At 34.7% G+C, this 19577-nt stretch overlaps 2 protein-coding genes across 2 annotated transcripts; one reads left to right on the forward strand and one right to left on the reverse strand.

Annotated features, from left to right (window-relative positions):
- Positions 1–11134, reverse strand: LOC131954065 (histone-binding protein N1/N2). Its single transcript, XM_059317564.1, has 16 exons — positions 10903–11134; positions 5599–5709; positions 5402–5520; positions 5182–5247; positions 3486–4433; positions 3128–3204; positions 2925–2986; positions 2769–2842; positions 2496–2684; positions 2353–2403; positions 2098–2180; positions 1906–1992; positions 1674–1748; positions 1544–1582; positions 1275–1454; positions 1–395 (listed from the first exon to the last, which is right to left on the reverse strand). The coding sequence occupies exons 1-16, from the start codon at positions 10947–10949 to the stop codon at positions 354–356; spliced, it is 2250 nt and encodes a 749-aa protein (XP_059173547.1). The 5' UTR covers positions 10950–11134; the 3' UTR covers positions 1–353.
- Positions 11135–12356: 1222 nt separating this feature from the next.
- LOC131954052 (transcription factor BTF3 homolog 4) lies at positions 12357–19345 on the forward strand. The gene is made up of 7 exons (XM_059317541.1): positions 12357–12499; positions 17101–17172; positions 17255–17368; positions 17585–17693; positions 17799–17888; positions 18186–18242; positions 18974–19345. The coding sequence occupies exons 2-7, from the start codon at positions 17110–17112 to the stop codon at positions 19018–19020; spliced, it is 480 nt and encodes a 159-aa protein (XP_059173524.1). The 5' UTR covers positions 12357–12499; positions 17101–17109; the 3' UTR covers positions 19021–19345.
- Positions 19346–19577: the final 232 nt, after the last annotated feature.

Here is a 19577-nt window from a genome sequence, read left to right on the forward strand (position 1 = left end):
TGCTTGACAATAATTTTAATCTCACTTATCAACAAAGCCAAAATGCAGCAGCAACAACCAACCACATTAACAAGTTATGGTTTGGATTATGAACAAGTTATGGTATTAAAGTATTTTTACAACAACAATCAATGGTCCTCTATTTATTATACACCGCCTCAAAAGGGTAATAATAATACAAGAGGCTACAAATAAAAGATTAGCACACTAAAAATGAGTGGAGATTAGAAAATTGGTGTAAATGATTAGTCCTATGGAAAAATGATGCAGTAAGCTTGATGGAAGATGTACATATGATGAGGATAAAGCATGATGGATCATGTACACATGAAGGGATCACAGATGTTGCTTCACTATGTGCTCATGGGCTCAGCTGCTGCAGCAGCATCACTCTTCTGGGGAGGAGATTCAAAGTTATTAGCTCACACACACATATATATATATCATATATAAAATTTAATAATGGCTTGTCAGGAGACTACACAAGTTAATTTACAGGTTTACTTAGTAAACTTGGGGATGCATCTAACCAATATATTAGAGGAAACTGGGCTTATGGTAAAAGCCCTTAAAAATCATAATTAAAAAAACCCAAAAACAAAAAGAATACAGAAATTTACTGATATAAGTTGCCAACTGGAATCTACCAGAGTAGCTACTAACATATTGAAGCTAATTGCAACTCATGTATGAACACAAACACAGAATCTCCTACAAATGCTGGGATTGTTAACCAGTTATGTCAGTGTCTTAAAACTTTGGGACCCAACAGAATACCATATTGGTCAGATACCGTACCCAGATCGACAGTTCAGAAACAAAAAGATATTAAAAAAGTATGTAACTAGTACTACTTGACTTGTGTAAGTTCATGATGGCTGCGCCCACGAACTAAAATGTTTGTTATGTTTATCATGCATTTTACGATGAAAAGATTTAAAAAAAAAAAAAAAAACCCTTTTTTGGCCTATGTCCAAAAGAGGGTCTATCTACTGGAAGGACTGGCATAGTAAGTCGAAGTATTCATGAACAAATGTTCATCAAATCAATAGTTAACTTTGTTGCTATATTCCTAGTCTTTATTTTTTAAATTCAGTCTTGTGTGTACATTAAGCTCATGGATTTTAGGGTCAGGGTTAAGGATTTTCAAAGGGTTTACCTAAAATTTATATCTTAGACTGTTTTGGTGAACTTATGAAAAGAGCAGACCAGTGATGACTATTCTAAGCAGTAGTGTATTTACACCTTTTCAATTTAGAAAATTTAAGACTTACAATCACTTCAGCAGGGGGAACAACACTATCACCACACACAGTTGTCTCTCCATTGCCATTAACCTTGGCCTGACCATTGACAGCTTCCACTCCATTGACAGCATCACCAGATGCTCCCTCCTCCTGGCGAATCTTCTTGATCTCAAGGCTGGATGGTGCCACATCATCCTCTGGCTTTCTCTGGATTCATCAACAGAATGGTCAAGGATTAACACTGGGCTTAACATTTATACATAAATAGTCTTTTCAATAAAGACTTCAATATTTACCTTTTTCCTAACTAAGTGAGCAATATCCGATGGTTTTTTCTGGAAATAAAGATATTTTCAGTGAATATAAAGCATACTATCAATAGATTCATACCTCTAACTAGCTATACAGACTAATTTAAAACAGTACCTCTCCATTTTCATCAACGTCTGTACTACCACTAGCTGCACCTGGATCTGCTTTTTTAACTGGTGAACCAAATCCCTATCAGGATACAAAATAAGACTTTAAAGACTACAAAAATATGTGATTCAACAAAAAAATTTCATAGCCATAAACATAAGTAATAAAATTAATGTAAACAGTAAAATACACTTCTTCAGTGAATTAGTAAATTAATGTCAAACTACAACAGCTTTACCTTTGTTGTTCCTGAAAGCCCCAAAACTTCCTTAGCCATTTCTTTCATTTTTTCCATATCACTGGCTTCTTGTTGTGTATCTTCAATCTGTTTCACAATAACAAATAGGATATACACAACACACATTGAGAATTTTTCGAACAAACAAAACTAGTATGGAAAAAAAACATTCTTTAAGCAGTTATTGTGTACCTTTGTTTTCATCTCTGGTATGAGATCTTGAAGCTCCTTTATCTCATCTTTGTGCTTTTTTAATTCATCTGTTTCACAGTTTTCTGCAAAAGGAAAGAGTTGTTAAAGCAAAGAAATCTAGGAATACTTAGGACTAAACTCACCAAATACAATTTAAATCCAACCAACAAGCTGCAATGATAGATATACCTTGACCACAATGACCATACTTTGTCATGAACAAGTATTACCAGGCAAACAATAGGACAATTTTACCTTTGTTCTCTGTGTCTGCATCTTTTCCCTCAATGAGTTTGGTCAATGATGCTAGAAGTTAAAAGAAAACAAAATTCAGTTGACTTTAGTTTGCAAATAAATGTCACACAACTCATAAGAGAACTTTATGCAAATGCACATACCAATTTTAGCTTCAATAACACTAATAGCCAGTTTGTATTGTTCAATAGAGAGCTGGAATTCTTTCCCTAGTCCATAAGCCAAACCAAGCTGGTAATGAGTCTCTGCAATTAATCTGTCATCAGCAGGGAGTAATTTCTGTTGAATTTTTAAGGCACTCTGCAAATCTTCAGCAGCTGTTGCATGTTGCTCTGATAAAAAAATAATTTCATTGTTAAACAATCAAGTTTTGAGCATAACTTAGAATAATTCATAAAGATTTTTACAAGTTTTACCTGTTTCCATGCTGACTTCTCCCAACTTAATATGACATTCTGCTGCTCTTAAAAGGTCTTCTTTGCTTTCACTCCTGAACAGAAAAAAAAAAGCAATTGAGATAAAATTCACAAAATGCAAAGTTAAAGAAAATTTGCTATCACTTGACAACTTACTTTAAATAAATTACTTTAGCAAGGTCAAGGTACTCCCAAGCTAGCTGGAAATTTGGAATGTCCTGAAAAAAATTTGAAATTCATGTGAATTTAGAACTAACGATAATAACATTACTACATCCAAATGTATTAATAAACTACAAATTAGTTGAGTTGATTTGACTAACAAACTGACAAAAGTAGCAAACATTTACAATTATTACCTCTTCTTTCTCTTCAGTTTCTTCCCCTTCTTGACTTTCTTCACCTTCAGCTGCCTCTTCTTCTGCGCCTTCCTCTTCTGGTGATAAAAACAAGACACACTGTGAAACTTAAGAGTATAACAATAGTGAGCAAAAGTACTGAACATTTCACGAACAATAAACATGCACATTAACATTTCTCTGGCACAAGGTAATAACTGTAGTGATACATGCATTATAAAACAAGAAAAGATAACTTGGGTTGGCTAGAAAAGGTGAGGGTAACCAAGAAAATGTCAAGCAAGTAGTAGCTGCACTATTAAGTTAATGGTCAGAATGTTAGTAAGCACAATATAATTGTATAGGAAAAGGGATTCACCATCTGAAGCTTCAGCCATTTCAACATCCTCATCAGCTTCTTTACTTTCACCATTTTTCCCCTCGGCGTCCTCAGCAGTACTTTTAGCCTCTTCACTTGCAGCTTCTACTGGCTTTTTATCATTTGACTCCACACCATTGTCTTTGTCTGCCTCTACCTTGTCCTTAGTTTCAGTGGTTTTGTCTGCCTCTGCTTTGTCTTTGGTATCTATGTTGGTATCTGCATCAACCTTATCTTTGGTTTCAACACTGCTCTTGTCTGCTTCAACACCGTTTTTAGCTTCTGTCTTATCAGTGGTTTCAACATTATCTTTGTCTGCCTCAGCTTTGTCAGCGGTTTCAACTGCTTTGGTTTTGTCAGTCTCTACTTTGTCTTCACTGGTTGTAGTACCATTAGACACCTCAGTTTCCATTGAATTTGTTTCCTCTTTGCTTTCTTCAGCCTTAGAGTCCCCACTGGCCACCTTGTCATCTGACCCTTGGGTCTTAGAATCTCCATTGGACTCCTGTGGTTTATCACTTGACTCCTTGGTACCATTCTCCGCTTGATCTTTGGCCACTTCAGTTTTATCAGTGCTCTCAGCCTCCATTTCAGTCTCAGCTTTGCTCTCACTTTTTTCACTGTCTACAGCTTTTACCTCTTCACTTTCTTTTGAGGCAGGTGCTTCTACCTTGTCAGATGAAGGATTCACAGTAGAGTCACCATTTTTTGCACCCTCTGTATTCCCATTATCTTTAACATCCTCCGCATGCTTGTCTCCATTAGTTTTAGCCTCTGAACCTTCAACAGCAGCTTCAGTACCTTCCATCTTACTTTCCCCATCTTTCTCAACCAAATCTGCACAAGACTTGATAGCTTTCTCAGTGATGATCTTTGAAAACTCTTCTTCTCTTTCTCCTTCTGCCATAGCTTCATAAACTTCCTCCCTCAGTTGTTTCCTCACATTGTCTGTGAATGAAAAGGTTTTTAAAACCCATACCCATGCCGTCTACATAGCATTCCCACACCTTACTTAGCACAAGGCAGGAGAATATAAAAGCAGAGTTTAAAAAAAGGGATATAAAAAATAAAGGTTTACTCTATACAAAGATGCAAGTGTGAAGTAACGGACAAGTATAATACTTTATAATGTACTTTAAGCCTTAAATAAAATCTAAGTTTAAGGATGCCTCAGTTCAAATCCTCCAACGCAAAGTGCATTTAATAACAAGGTGCAAAAATTTTCTTAAGATGTTAAATAAGCATGTTTAAAATCGTACATGCATCACCAGACTAGGCAATGCCACGCAGTTCAGCATAGTAATTAAAAGCAGTGGAGGTGTAGTTTTAATAGATGCATTTGTCTAGTAGTGCTAGGGCTACAAGCAAAAGCTTTCACTTCTACAGAAAGCAGAGTAAACAGAAAAAAAAAAAAATTACAGGTGAGTTTGGGTGCTAAAGAAGCAATGACACCAAAGAGCACATTTCAAAATATGGATAAACAAATAATACCAATCTTGACACACTTGAGCCAAGTTAATGAATTTCTGCACCTAATGTTTAATACAAATTTTTAAGTTTAACAAAAATTATAGTATTCTACAGTTATAATTGGAATATTTTTTTTCTTGATAAACGGATTGAGTTAAATACATTTTAAAATGTGCTAGACTAGCAATATAAAAAAAGTTAGAATAGACCATGTGAATAAACATACCATCATCTGCAGGTGGCTTTTCAAACTGTTCATTTTCTTCTTCCTCCTTTTCTTCCTCAACATCCACTAAAATACAAGTAAAGCAGGAAGTTTGCTAATGTAGTTATTTTAAGGTAGGACAATCAATGTTTAATAAAATGAATTTTTAAACAAGTGTATTTGAAATAAAAACAACCACATAAACCAAAGGAATGAGTAGATCAAATAAACTAACAGTTACCTCCTTCCAAAGCTGTGCCCAAGACATTTGTTTCCATTCGACCTAGCTCCAGCAATGCTGAACCACAGTTAAAGTAAGCATCTGCACAGTCATGTGACAGCTCACCACATTCTTTAACTCTATTGATATATATAAAACAATTGGAATTCACCAGTTAACTTGTATGGTAACAGAAAAACAAGTCAAACAGTACTTACAATAATTGCACAGCCTCCTCAAATACATTCACAGCCTTTGGGACCTCCCCACAGATCATGTTTTTTTTACCCTGTGCCAAGAGTTCAGCGGCTTTCTTCATTATTTCACTTCTGCAGATGTAAAGTTGTAAAAGCTCAGGTTTTCTCAACCACACAGGGGTCTCATGAGACAAACAAATAAAAACTGAATTTTTGAAGATTCAAACCATCAGCCATATTGTTTTTACCAATATAATTTAGTCATTGTAAAAATGTACTTATGGTTTTGGGATAAAATACTCAAAAACCTACCCCTAATTTCTAACCATAAAAATAGACTAGGTTACAACACAAGATCTAGAAACCAGTTCGGAAGTCTACTAAAAGACGTTGGTATACCTAATTATCATGCCTGTTTTAACTATGAAAGCTAGGTACTAGGATTTGGCTCCCGTTTTACGATGCGCGGCGAGATTTTCCTCCCGTTACCCAAATATCGAGAGTTGGCGGACGCGCGAGTGCGAGTGTTTCGAAATTTTTATTATTCTCCGTTTTTGCCTGGTCAATTTTATTGCGAGGAGTATTATTTTGAAGAAAAATGGACTTAGCGTATTATATATTTTTTAAAATATTTTCATGGACTATTTTTTATGGAGTGTTTCATTGAAAATAAGGTAAGTTTGACTTATTCCCTAAACTTCTCTATGGGCTCTACTTGAAATTTTATTGCATAATCTCCATTATTATCCATTTTTCTCTATTACTGTAAAAAATCATAATGATTGGATGTGTCTCTTAGCTGCAAAACGCTTCACAGTTTGGTGTACTGTTTGGGACTTTAACTGTTTACAGACTGGAAGTGAAAGTGAACCGGAAGTTGTCGGGTCTCGCTGCTAACACTTGTGTGACTTAGTCTAGCTGATATGCTTGTATTACTGTATTTACGATAGTGGCGATCATTGTTTTGACTCGGGCGATAGTGGCGAACGCTGTTTTGATTCGGGCGATAGTGGCGAATGCTGTTTTGATTCGGGCAATAGTGACAAACGCTGTTTTGACTCGGGCGATAATGGCGAACGCTGTTTTGACGCCGGCAAAAGTAGCGAACGCCTTTTTTATTCGAGCGTTAGTGGCGAATACTGTTTTGACTCTGGCGCTTACGGCGAACGCTGTTTCGACACTGGTGATAGTACCGAAGGCATTTTTGACTCGGGCGTTGGTGGCGGGCGATGTTTTGACAATAGCGATCGTTGTTTTGACTCTGGCGATAGTGGGAAACGCTGTTTTACGCAGGCGATATTGGCGAGCGCTGTGTTGATGCTGGCCATTATGTCGAGCTTTGTTTTGACGCCCGCGATAGTGGCGAGCGTTGTTTTGATGCCGACGAGCGTAGTTTTGATAGTGGCGAGCGTTGTTTTGATGCCGGCGATAGTGGCGAGCGTTGTTTTGATGCCGGCGATAGTGATAGTGGCGAGCGTTGTTTTGACGCCGACGAGCGTTGTTTTGATAGTGGCGAACGCTGTTTTGACGCCGGTGATAGTGGCGAACGTTGTTTTGACGCCGACGAGCGTTGTTTTGATAGTGGCGAACGCTGTTTTGATGCCGGTGATAGTGGCGAACGTTGTTTTGCCGCCGCCGAGCGTTGTTTTGATAGTGGCGAACGTTGTTTTGACGCCGTGATAGTGGCGAACGTTGTTTTGACGCCGACGATCGTTGTTTTGACGCCGACGATAGTGGCGAGCGTTGTTTTGATATTGACGGTAGTGAAGGGGGGGGGGGGGGGGGGAGAAAGGAAGGTCTGGTATTAATACACATTAAATATTTGGTGTATTCAGAAAACCTCTTTATTTTGATGGGAAGGCAAATAATGTACTTGTACTGTTTACTTTTCCAGGTAGAACCTACACTTCTAAAACCAGCACATCTCTACAATATGATAAGCAGTTATATGGCCTAATGTCAGTTATATGGTCTAATGATGGAACACTATGTAAACGAGAAATTAAAACTATTAAAATAAATAATGTGTTTATCTTTTATTTAGGCAAACTAATTAATTTGTGATATGAACTATTTCCTTCAAAAACCAACCAATGTTGAACTTCTCCTGAAATGTAATATATTAACGAATAAGCAGAAACACATCTTTTTAAATTAAACTATACTAGCCGTCCCGGCCAGGCCCTGCTCTGGCTTCTGTGAAAAACCTTTCCGTTAAAGACCATTACCTGTGTGTTTAGTAATCATCATAAACCCGGCATTGCCCACCCAAACCACAACCAACCAAAACAACAAAACGCAAACATAACGCTAACACAATTAGAAATACAAACGAAAACAAAAACCTAACAACAAACCCAACCACAACCACAAACACCAATACAAACACAAAGAAAAAACAAACGAAAACAAAAACCTAACAACAAACCCAACCACAAACACCAATACCAAAAAAAAAAAAACGAAAAAGCAAACGAAAACAAACCAAATCCAAACGCAAAACCAACCAAAAACACAAATACAAACCCAAACAAAAAAAAACACAAACAAAAACGAAAAAAGAAAGAACAAAAACGAACCAAATCAAAACGCAACCACTAACGCAAACCCACCTAAACACAAAGAAAACACTAACGCGAACATAAACGCCCGGGGCAGAATCGCCTGTTTTAGCTTAATAAACGACTATAGTACCCCAACTTATTCATAGTTTTTGCACTCACTTAAACGAACGCGCCTGTTTCAATTTAATGAACAATTATAATACTCCAAGCTTATCCGTAAAATACCTAAAACATTTGCACTTGATCAATCCCCGCTAATTATGTAATTATTTTTTTCCCAACACCAAAACAAAGTAATTAAAAAGTAAATGCTTTTCAACTAATGCAATGGATTCATAAAGGGAAGTAATTGTGTTTTGCCTAATTTATCAAAGGGAAGTAAGCGCTATAGGACTAAATAAAAACATAATTAGAATTTTTGTAAAAGATGATATTTTTTTAAAACTTGTGTTTAATGAACATGCCGACAATTATTACTATAATTTGAAAAATGAAAATGATTTCCCAACACTTTTAATAGTAATTTTTTAACTCATAAATTTAGACAAACGCGCACGATAATTGATCTAACACTTAAATCCGTAGAAATGCCAACGACAAACATATGCGTTACAGAATTGAGCTTTATATATTAGATATATAAGTATACCAACAAGTTTATTACATTTATACGAATAAAACACCTTACATTTCTAATAGATATAATTTGCCTTTTTTTTTTTTAAAATTTAAATATATGCGCTCAGTTTTTCAATGATGTCAGGTGTGTCGATGACTCAGCATTTTACATTTTTACCATCCTTTACCTATTTGTCAACTATTTAGATAGAACCATCACACACACTTATTTTAGAGCTTCACTCTAGTTAGCTGTTAGCTTTAGATTCAAATAGATTGAGCGTAAACAAATAGTGTATGAACAAATTTCATATTTAAAAATAGGGGGTGTACCCTGTTCCACCCCTTATTTTTTGCCAAACAGATAGACTTAAATACATATTTTGATTGTTTCTGTTTGAGAATAGAGTCATCTAGAGCCAGGCAAATTTTGAGACTTAAGTGCTTAATAACTCAAATTTGCCATCATGTTGCATTTCACATCAACAAGACTTCGGTTTTGCGAAATTGTATAATTTATCAGCTTTGTAGCAGTTAAAACAAAAATCTTTTCAGTTATGAATATTATTTTGATTGTAATAACTGACACATCCATAGCTCATCATTCTCAGCAAGTTTGAGCTTAATTTTTCAAAGTGTTAAAATTCTAACTGAGATTTTATGAATGCACTGTATATGAAAAAATAGGGGGGGTACCCTGTTCTACTTCTGTTTTTGGTTAACTCTGCCCATAAATTTCTAATTTTATTGTTTATTATCCTTGCATATATGATAGATAAAGATATTGCAAAGTTATAACCAATTTGACCATATGATTTACAAGGCAGGACAATTTTAGTAAACGCTTAAAAAAACTATCACAGAAATTGGGAAAAAACTTATGTTAAAAAAATCACCTTTTTTAATACGAAAAAAAATCATAACTATTTAACCGTTTGAGCTACATCAAAAAGGAAAACTGTTCTGTTATTGTAATTTTTTGCTCCTTTTAACTGTAGTGGTTGTTTCCCTATTAAACCAATTTTCAAAATTTATCCTAGTACCTAATGAAAGCAGTACTGACTAAGCAGTATCTGATATTTAGCAGAATCTGTAGTATATTTCATTTTGCAACCCAATTATTATATAGGCCTAGGCCCTAATAAATATTTACGAAGCTTTGTTGATTGGTTCAAGTTTTGCCAACACTAGGCCACTTCATCCGGCTGATGTAAAAATAGAAATGAGGGTACCATGCAACGGTAAATTTCTAGATCTAAAAACAATTCTTGAGAGAGAAAACTGAAGTACTTGACTCGGAAGTGTTCATAAATGAACAGTTTACGTGCAGGTGCCAAGGTTTCGCATGAGACATGCTAATTAATGTTTCTATGAGCCAAAAACAGACGACATGTTCACGCTTCAGTAAGGTTTTCTACCTCCGCTTCCCCCTCCCCACACATGATCCAACTTTAGGAACCAGATCTCTGAATGGTTGTCATGGAAAAACATTTCTCAGCTAGGCCGTAAGGCACCAATAATTAAAATCATGTATTTTAGCCCCTAATGAGCTAGAATCATCAAATGTTTAATGTAGATGAGATCTAATCCCAGTGGTTAGGGGTCATCCATTTATGACGTCCACAATTTTTCAGATTTTGGAACCCCCCACCCCGTCCACAAAAATCCACTTTCTTCCTTATACAAGTCCATATGCGTCCACAAAAGTCAATTTTTTTCGGACCCCCCCCCCCCCCCCCCCCCCCCGTGGTTGGACGTCATAAAAAATGGATGACCCCTTAGTTAGAAATAGATCTATATCTCTAGACTTTAGATCTAGATTCTAGATCTAGTTTTTATTGGTAGGCCTATTGGTAAAAAAATAAATAATTTAAGATTTAGGCCTAGTGAGAATATCTAGATTCTAGACTAGATCTATTCTTAATCTAGATCTAGCTTGACTCTAGAAATTATAGATCTAGATTTATTTTAAATGTTAATGTACTTAAATGTAGAGATTGTAGAAATCTAATCTAGAATGTAGAATTGTAGATCTAGAGAAACACCAAAATTTTAGCTAGATTAGGCTAGCTATTCTATTTTTAGTTTGCACAAGGAGTGTGACAAAGAAAGTGAACTCCCAAAAAACAAAATGTCACCATACTTTTCGATAGAATCCATGGTAGAAGACGAAGAACCTTCGGACGCCATTTTACTTAGGAGGTTTACACAGGTGAACTGTCTTTCCCGTGCAGCAGACTTAGAACTAGACTAGTTGATTGCTTGGGCTAGTGTTTGACTTATGGAGATACCTTTGACTATTACATATGCAATGTAGATTATGTTTATTTCGCGCCGTATTTTCTTACGACGACCAAGTACTCTCAAACTAGATGGCGGAAGTATCGATACTCTTACAGAAAGCCGATACTAGAAACATTTGCCGGAGGTTGGCAAATTATTTTCTCATTGTTTAATGTTAATATAAATGTTAATTGTGAACATTAGCCTCTACGATTTTAATCTATTTTATTACTTAATCCTTTACTCCCCTTTAGATATGATTAATTAAATTTAACCTTAGTGTAATCATCCAATAATGACGTCCACACTAAGCGGGGAGGTTGGGGGGGGGGGGGTTTAAAGAAAATCGACTTGAGTGAACTAGGGGTGGGGTTCCATGCGGAAGTTCATATATTAAATTTTACATTGAAATATTCACATTTTTAGAACAGATAAAAAGCTAAAATAAAATGTATACAAATTCTCAACATATTTTTTGTTCTACTTTGAATATTTAGGCTAAATGAGAGAAATTATTGAAAAACATAGATCCCTATATTATAGTCAACGAGGACTACTAAAATTTTGGGGTCATCCACATTCTGTGGAATTAATTATTAATAAGTGACTAGAATACCAATAGATTATGGAGATGGGGAATCACAAACTCGGAATAGTCGCTAACGGTTTTAAAGTGTGTAGTTAAGGACATTTATGTAATGATGTTTATACGTTTAATACATTACACAAATCATAGACTACAAGCAGTTCATACACACATTTCACTGTCTAATAGGCATGAAACAGCATTTGTAGTCATTAAGCTACCTATCAGTGTTTCTTCCAGACTTGATATTTTCGGGGGGGGGGGGGGGGGCGGACACTAGTAAAAGTATAATTATGTTAACTATATAAATTCCATCTCGTTCGAGAGGCGGTAGACTTTCAGATTGTTAGGGGTCATCCTTTTATGACGTCCACACGCCGGAGGGGGGGGGGGGTCCGAAAAAAAATGACTTTTGCGGACGCGTATGGACTTTTATAAGGGAAATAAGTTGATTTTTGTGGGGGGGGGGGGGGGGGGGTCCAAAATCCAAAAAAATTGTGGACGTCATAAATGGATGACCCCTAAGACCCCTTAAGTAAAAAATCTGGCAGAACACTACTTGATTTTGTGAGGTATCGATACCAAAAAGAATATACTGAATAAAGTTATATTAACGTAGAAACTATTGTGTAATTTTGTTAAATAAGTTTATCGTTCCCTAAAAACTTCGGAAATATTAGTGCTATTTCTAATCAATATAAAGAATTTACTCACAAAGTTTAAGAATTTCTTTCGATCACGTTTGTGATCGAGAGTTTTACCACCAAAAACAAAAATAGAAGTACGCAAATTTTTTTGACGTCACTGCCTTTTCCGCAGCGGCCATCATAATATTGTATACCTCGTGGGAAATATTCCCACATATTTTAAGGTAAATTCTGTTTTTAACAGCTTAATATACTGTAGAGATTATTAATTGTATTGTTTCTTCGTTAAGGAATATTGTTATTTGTTTTATTTTGTGCACCGGTTCTGTATATTCTAGCGTGTTAATTAAAAAAGCCAGAGCCTTTCCTCTAGTAAAAAAATCATGACTTTTGACTGCTGAAGACTTGATCTATTTCCAGAATCTAGTCACTAGACTCTAACTCTAGGTCTAGTCTAGATTTAGAGTCTAGATCTAGCTTGAGTCAGGATTCTAGAAATCTAGGTCTAGTTCTGGAGTCTAGATCTAAATAGATTCTAGATCTACATCTCATATTCTAATACTAGCACTAATTCTGTTAGCTGCGCCTGGTAGTCTGGCACTCTCATTGTCCCTTTTTTATTAGGCCTATTGGGAATTTTTTCCTAATTATCATAGAATGATAAAATGGACCCAGATTAATCCTATAATATACCCCATTGATAAAAATATCAAATTTATCATTCTAGGCCTAATAGTTTTTTTTATATGAATTTTCAAAGTTATGTGTTTAACTTGTTATGTTTCCTTGTAACCTGCATTCCAGACGTGTGATTGGCTTTAAACTTGCATACCAATGTTGCTATTAAAGATATAATGATAAAACTTTGCACATTTGTACTCAATGATATAGGCAATAGAAGTCTACAAATAAAATAAAAATTAGAAAAGAGGTAACTAGAAATAATGAAGTTAAATTAAGGGGTGTGGCACTGTTCTATAGTGACTGCCATAAGAGGATTTCCAGACTGCACAGCTAGGTTGCTATTCCATATACCATCATGAAACTTTATATATTAGGACTAGAGCATGTAAAAAATACAATCATGCAAGTAAAATAAACATAGCTAGAGGAAAACTATAAATAGTGAACTTGAATATGGTACAGCGCAATTAGACTCTGATGATTAACTACAGGCTAATATGTTGCACTTCTTTGTTGCTACTATAAAAATAAAGATTAAACTTTACATATTGATTCTGGTGTTAGTAATAAGAATGCTAGTATACATATTGTACAGGTAATGTATAGAGTTAGAACTTACAAGTCAAATACAGCACAATATGATCAAGATACTTAACGATTTGCCATAAATATTGGATTTGTGTCCGTGTATAACATGGTAAAAATGTTATTATTAATTTAGAAAATTTTGGTTCTTGTAATGTTTCTGATGAAAAGTGTTGAGGTGTGCTAAAACTCAAAGATTGACATTTCACAGTATTCTTATTTATAAAATGTTTAGTGAAGTTGACGTATCCTTTGATAAATTCTTAAATGACATTAATTAAAGTGTTCATGTTTTCTTTCTATTATAGTTGCCTATAACTAAAACTGTAATGCAGTGCAGCTTATAAAATTGGGCATTATTATTTTTAATTTAGGCCCTTTATAGTACTTTATAGATCTAGATACTACAGATAGGCCTGTCAGTATTTACATTAAGGCCTAATAGTTTATAGATCTATATATATTATTACACATCTCTAGACCCATTATTGTTTTAGTGTTTTCATTTCCATTTAGATCTAGATTCTATTTTTTTTAAAACTGATTACAATAAATATTGATTTTTTCTACTTGAAAATGCCTTTATAATCTATTTATCTGCAATTCGTTAATGCTAGTTTGCTAGATCTAGTTAACCTGGTATTAAGAAGGTTAATAAAAATCTGGCTAATTTAAAATTTTATAATTTGTTTAGGCAGCAATTAGGCCTAATTACATTCTTTCCATTTTTAATCTAATAATTTAGATCTACAGTATATTTATTTTAAAGCCCATTTTATTGTAACAGTCCATTTAAAAACAAACAGCTATTAAAAAACATCGTATGCGCATATCTATTAATATCTCGTAACCCGGCCGCCATGATGAAATTACGCACGCTTTCTCGTTCCTACCCCTACGAGTTTTATCGCGCGACTCCTCATTGGCCCGTGCTTAAAAACCCTTCAAATCGACATTTCTATTTATCCAAATGGTTGGCATGCTATTTAAGCCTATTTTCATGCAACTTAAAGGATTATTTATATCTGAAATTTAGTTGTCAATGCGCCAGTTCGGTAGCGTCGGCATTTCGACAAATATTTGCTAATATCGGTGATCGCTTTCGGTATCGGACAATGTAAAACGGGGGCTAATTCATTTATTAGTATGTATAAAAGATGAAATTCAACTCAAATATTCACATCGAATACATTTTATTCTTCGATTCCGATGGCGAGAATTAACATGTTAAAAAATGGCGAATTTCAACAAGTACGCTGAAAAAGTCAGGATGTGATCGTACCGAATCGAAACAGCGGAAGTCGAAATGCCTACTTTTTTATTAATACAAATACAAGAAAAAGCATGATTTAAAAATTAGACAGACCAGGGTTTCTTCTTATCCTGGGTTCGTTGAATCCGTGGTTTGGCAGAGGTCAGGACACACAACAAATGACCACCAGATTTTGTCAGAATGGAATTTTTACCTTCAATTTAAAGCAATTGAGAAGTTGGGTAAAGTAGAGCACTTCACTAAGGTCTAAGAGTAGGCCGTTTGATTTAACGCTTCAGGGTTTGTCATTTTCGTGGCATCTCACGGCTCCTGCAGTTACTAAAATGTCGAACAGTTTCGCTTTCACTAATCGGTAGAGGGATAAAACTAATGATTATGTGGCCATCGTTAATTTTAGAAATCGTAACTAGGGCCTATCCGTTTCTATTTCAGTCTGTTATTTAAGAATTGTCAGGTGTACTTTTGACCTAATTTCTTTGTCTCGCAAGCGCCGCCTAAGTGAAAATAGTTCTATGTATTCTTGTCTTTCAAATCAAATAACTCTAAGATAACACACTTCCATATCAAACCAGACTATGTGAGTAATAAACCACATGACTTTTTCAATACCATTCTTTGTTCGAGTCTTCTAGCGTTGGTTGCCAAAACAAAATGGCCATTTGTCTGGGACAATCATGGTCCAGAAAGATCTAAGGAATCACTAGGCCTACCACTACCGTCCCCTCAACCTTCCGCTCCTCCTTAAAAACCATTATGTAATCACCATGAAACTTTTAATCCGTTTGTAGGTAAAATAGATTGCTGCTCTTAGATCTCAGCCAACCAGAGATTGCATCTGTTATATAATTTATGCCCCCCCCCCCCCCCGGTCCAGCAGGGAGATCAAGGGTAAATCAGTACCACTGCTCTCCCCTCAACATTTCTCACCTTTATGTCATGTTGTGTAATTTATAGCACACATGGCTTATCTAGTGAAAGCATAAAGGCAGATTAGTTAGTACCACTCCTCTTTACATGCAAGAATCTTAACCATTTACCGGCCTGGACATCAAAACTATTTTACTTCCCCTATGTCTGGGCGAAAAGACAACTAATTTTTCAACCATGGTACTTTTTGAAAATAATTTAAAAAAGAAATAGGCCTACACTTAATAAAATCAAAAGTAATTTACACAATACTGGTCCAAGTTTATTTATGCATGAGGCTAAATAGCTTAATTCTTTAGGCCTACTAACAATTTATATAAAAAAAATAACACTAGTCCCAAAAAACATCAAAACACTCCTAATATTTCTATGAAATTTTGAATACTAAAAAAAATTCGATGTAGTCCCTGGTGCTGCTTTCTTTTCCAATAGTTACATTATAACAAGCCAGATTCAACGGCTTATGTATTTTAGATTGAATTTAGCTAATTATATTGCCCGTAATTTCGCTAGAAAATTTTAATTTTAGAAAAATCACAGAAAATGACTGCTGGTGATAGGACTAGCAAAATGTTAACCAAAGTAATTATTTCCGGCTTCCGCCAACATCTTCAAAATCTGTTATCGAGACATATCACTGCTACGCATAAGTGAACATACTATACATTGTAGGACGACCCCGGGTGCACCAGATTGTACCACACAAACTTTTGCGGGCACATAAGCTTGTAAAGGGTTAACTCAGAATAGAAACACACTAGGTTTACTAAGTCTACTGTAAACTACAAGATGGTAGACCCTATTTAGACCTACAATTGTATAAATTGTGAACTGGGTCTAGTGTGGCCTAGTGAATGCTGTTGTGTGTATACATCATTAAATATTTTGGGGGCAAGAAAATGTTTTTTATTACAGAGTTAGTCTAAACCAGGAGATATATAATGCCCCATGGCCCAGTTTCATATGCCCCAAATGCTGATTTTGGGGGTATTGCTATAAATGCTACATTAAACCAATTTAAGTAAATTTAATGGCCTTTGTTATTATTTTTATATTGTGTAAGATGTGTTAAAATAATTGTGCAATATTTACAATATTAGAAAATACTTGGTTTAGTAAAAATGTTTCCAAATGTACAGGTGTTAAAAAATGTCTTATTCTAAAAAAAAAAATTTTTTGGGTCACATACCAAGTAGTTTTTTATTTTTAGCAAACAATCAGGATTCCTGTTAACTTTTCAAATTGGTCATTGTTTATCTTATCAGTATTATTCATCTAATTACCAAACAATTTTTAAATGAGACTTCATTTATATGATAAAGTACTACGTTATTAATTATTCAATTATCTTCTCAGCTACTAACAATGAATCCAGAGAAATTAAAGGCGCTGCAAGCCAAAGCTGATGTTGTTCGTATTGGTGGGAAGGTAAGAGTTAATGCTTTATCCAGGCAGTGTGATCGTTGTCGGCTACTCTTTTGCACATAACAATGTAACTTTTTTTTTGTAGGGTTCAGCCAGAAGAAAGAAGAAGGTTATTCATCGCACTGCTACTACAGATGATAAGAAGATACAGTTCTCTCTGAAAAAGTTGTCTGTAAACATAATTCCAGGGATTGAGGAGGTAAATTTTGTACCACTCAAATTCAGTTTAAGCATTAAAGTAGACTTCATCAATATCCATCCCTATGGCTATACAGTTCACGGTTACTTTGGTCTTTTTCTTCTAGTTTCACTTAAAGCTAGCCTGTTGTCTTTTTGGACTCAAGCTGCCTTAGGTAGTTCACACATTCTCTTAGACTTGTTAAGTGTTGTGAATATCTCTATTTTGCATATGTAGGTCAATATGATTAAGGAAGATGGACAAGTGATTCATTTTAATAACCCTAAAGTTCAAGCTTCTTTGGCTGCAAACACCTTTGCAATTACTGGTCATGCAGAGAACAAACGTAAGTTGTTTTTTGTAGTTGTAAATGTTAGCATTTCAATTAACATTTATCAAAGTAGCACTTTGTTGTGTCCAGTTCACTTTACAAAAAACAATTCAATTTCAGAAATAGCAGAGATGCTTCCTGGTATCTTGAATCAACTTGGAGCAGAGAGTTTAAACAGCTTGAAAAAATTAGCATCAACTGTAGCTAGTGGTAAGAAGGAATTGTTGATCAACTCCCTAGTGAATCAATAACTAGAATTAAGTCTTACAAACTAATTGATGGGTTAGTAAATTTATGCAAAAATATATCACTGGTCCTACCCTACTCCATTAATTGACCTGGTGCAATGTTTTGGAATTTTAAGGCTAAATTTAATGGCCCTAGAACATGCTGTGAACATCACTTGAAGCAGCAAAGTAATATTATTCTCATTTTAAGTAATATTTGTGCATTTTGTTTAATTTTGTATATGCCATTTTCATTTCATACCTGGTTTTGTTTTCTCAGCTGCTGACAGCAATAAGCAAACAACAGCAGATGTTGATGATGATGATGATGTCCCAGGTTAGTGCTACTTGCTATACTTAACAGATGCATTATAAGTTTGGTAATGTGAATAAGAATAAAAACTACTAATCTCCACTTCGGTTGAGTTTTTTTTACATTTTTAAAATACCTTGTCTAAAATATTGTAATTGTTGGTAAAAATCAAATAACAGTTTTACTGTTAGCATATAAAATATTTTGACTTCCCTTCATCCAAGTAGAATACATTTTCAGCCATGACAATTTTAAATTCAGTGATGTGATGTTGGTTGAAAATTTCATCTCAATTTTTATTGAAAATCATCATTTATATTTTAAAAAATATTTAAAAGTTGCTTATAGGAGAACATTGAAAGCATTTAGAAAGTAATTTTATTTTTGAGTAACAGCAACTTCTTTTATTTGAAACATAAGCAATGTTAATTAAACTATTAGTACCATTGCAATTTGAGACTGAAAAAATTTCCCTTTTCCCTCAAATCGTTTGTCATATTATATACCTACCTACTTCAAAATTAATAAAACAAATTGTATTGGAAAATTATACTTATATCTATAGCATGATATAAATGTCAAGCCTAAAACATACATTATTGAAAATGCCTATCTGTCTTTCAATGTAGTAACAATAACCTTTTTTTTATAGTTACATTAAAAAACAAAGCCAGGTAGAGTGAGAAAAACAAGCATGTTTTGTGCTTGTGTTCACAATTATTTACTAGCCTATGTTAATTTCTTCTTTCCAACAGAGCTTGTTGAGAACTTTGATGAAGCGTCCAAAGATGAGAATGTGTAAAGGACCCATGATTGTTTTGTGCCAGGGGCTAACCTCAAAGCTGGCACAAATCCAATGTGTACAGCTTTATTTTGCATTAAAAATATACACACCACAAAGACTCAAAAGTGCCCGTTTGTGCATAGTTAACTTTTTACGTTGCTGCACCTTGGTCCAGCTGGTTTGATTGTGATGCAAGAGAAATATCAAATTGTAGCAAGTGCTTGTCTTGTAATAAACTATCTCCATTTTTCATTTACTAGATGAGTTTTTGAGCTGGTTTTTTTTTTACACTTATTTTAAATGTCAATGTAATCTAATTAAAAGACACCCGATTTTCAAAGTTTTCATTTATTTCAGATTGTCTTATTTTATTAGTTGCCTTGTTTGTTAATTTATCTGATCTGAATGACTATTTTGGGGTGCTTAATGAATTTTTCTTCAACTTTGCAATTATATAAAAAATATTAATCACCTGCTGTTTTATTTCCTACTTTTTTTAAAAGTAATTCACAATTTGTGAATTAGAAACAACCCTCCGTGACGAGTTTTATAGCCAAAGAAAAGATAAAGCACAG

The sequence above is a fragment of the Physella acuta genome, unplaced genomic scaffold, assembly GCF_028476545.2.
Source record: "Physella acuta isolate Inbredline_101_S28 unplaced genomic scaffold, ASM2847654v3 ptg000970l, whole genome shotgun sequence".
Classification (NCBI taxonomy): domain Eukaryota; kingdom Metazoa; phylum Mollusca; class Gastropoda; family Physidae; genus Physella; species Physella acuta.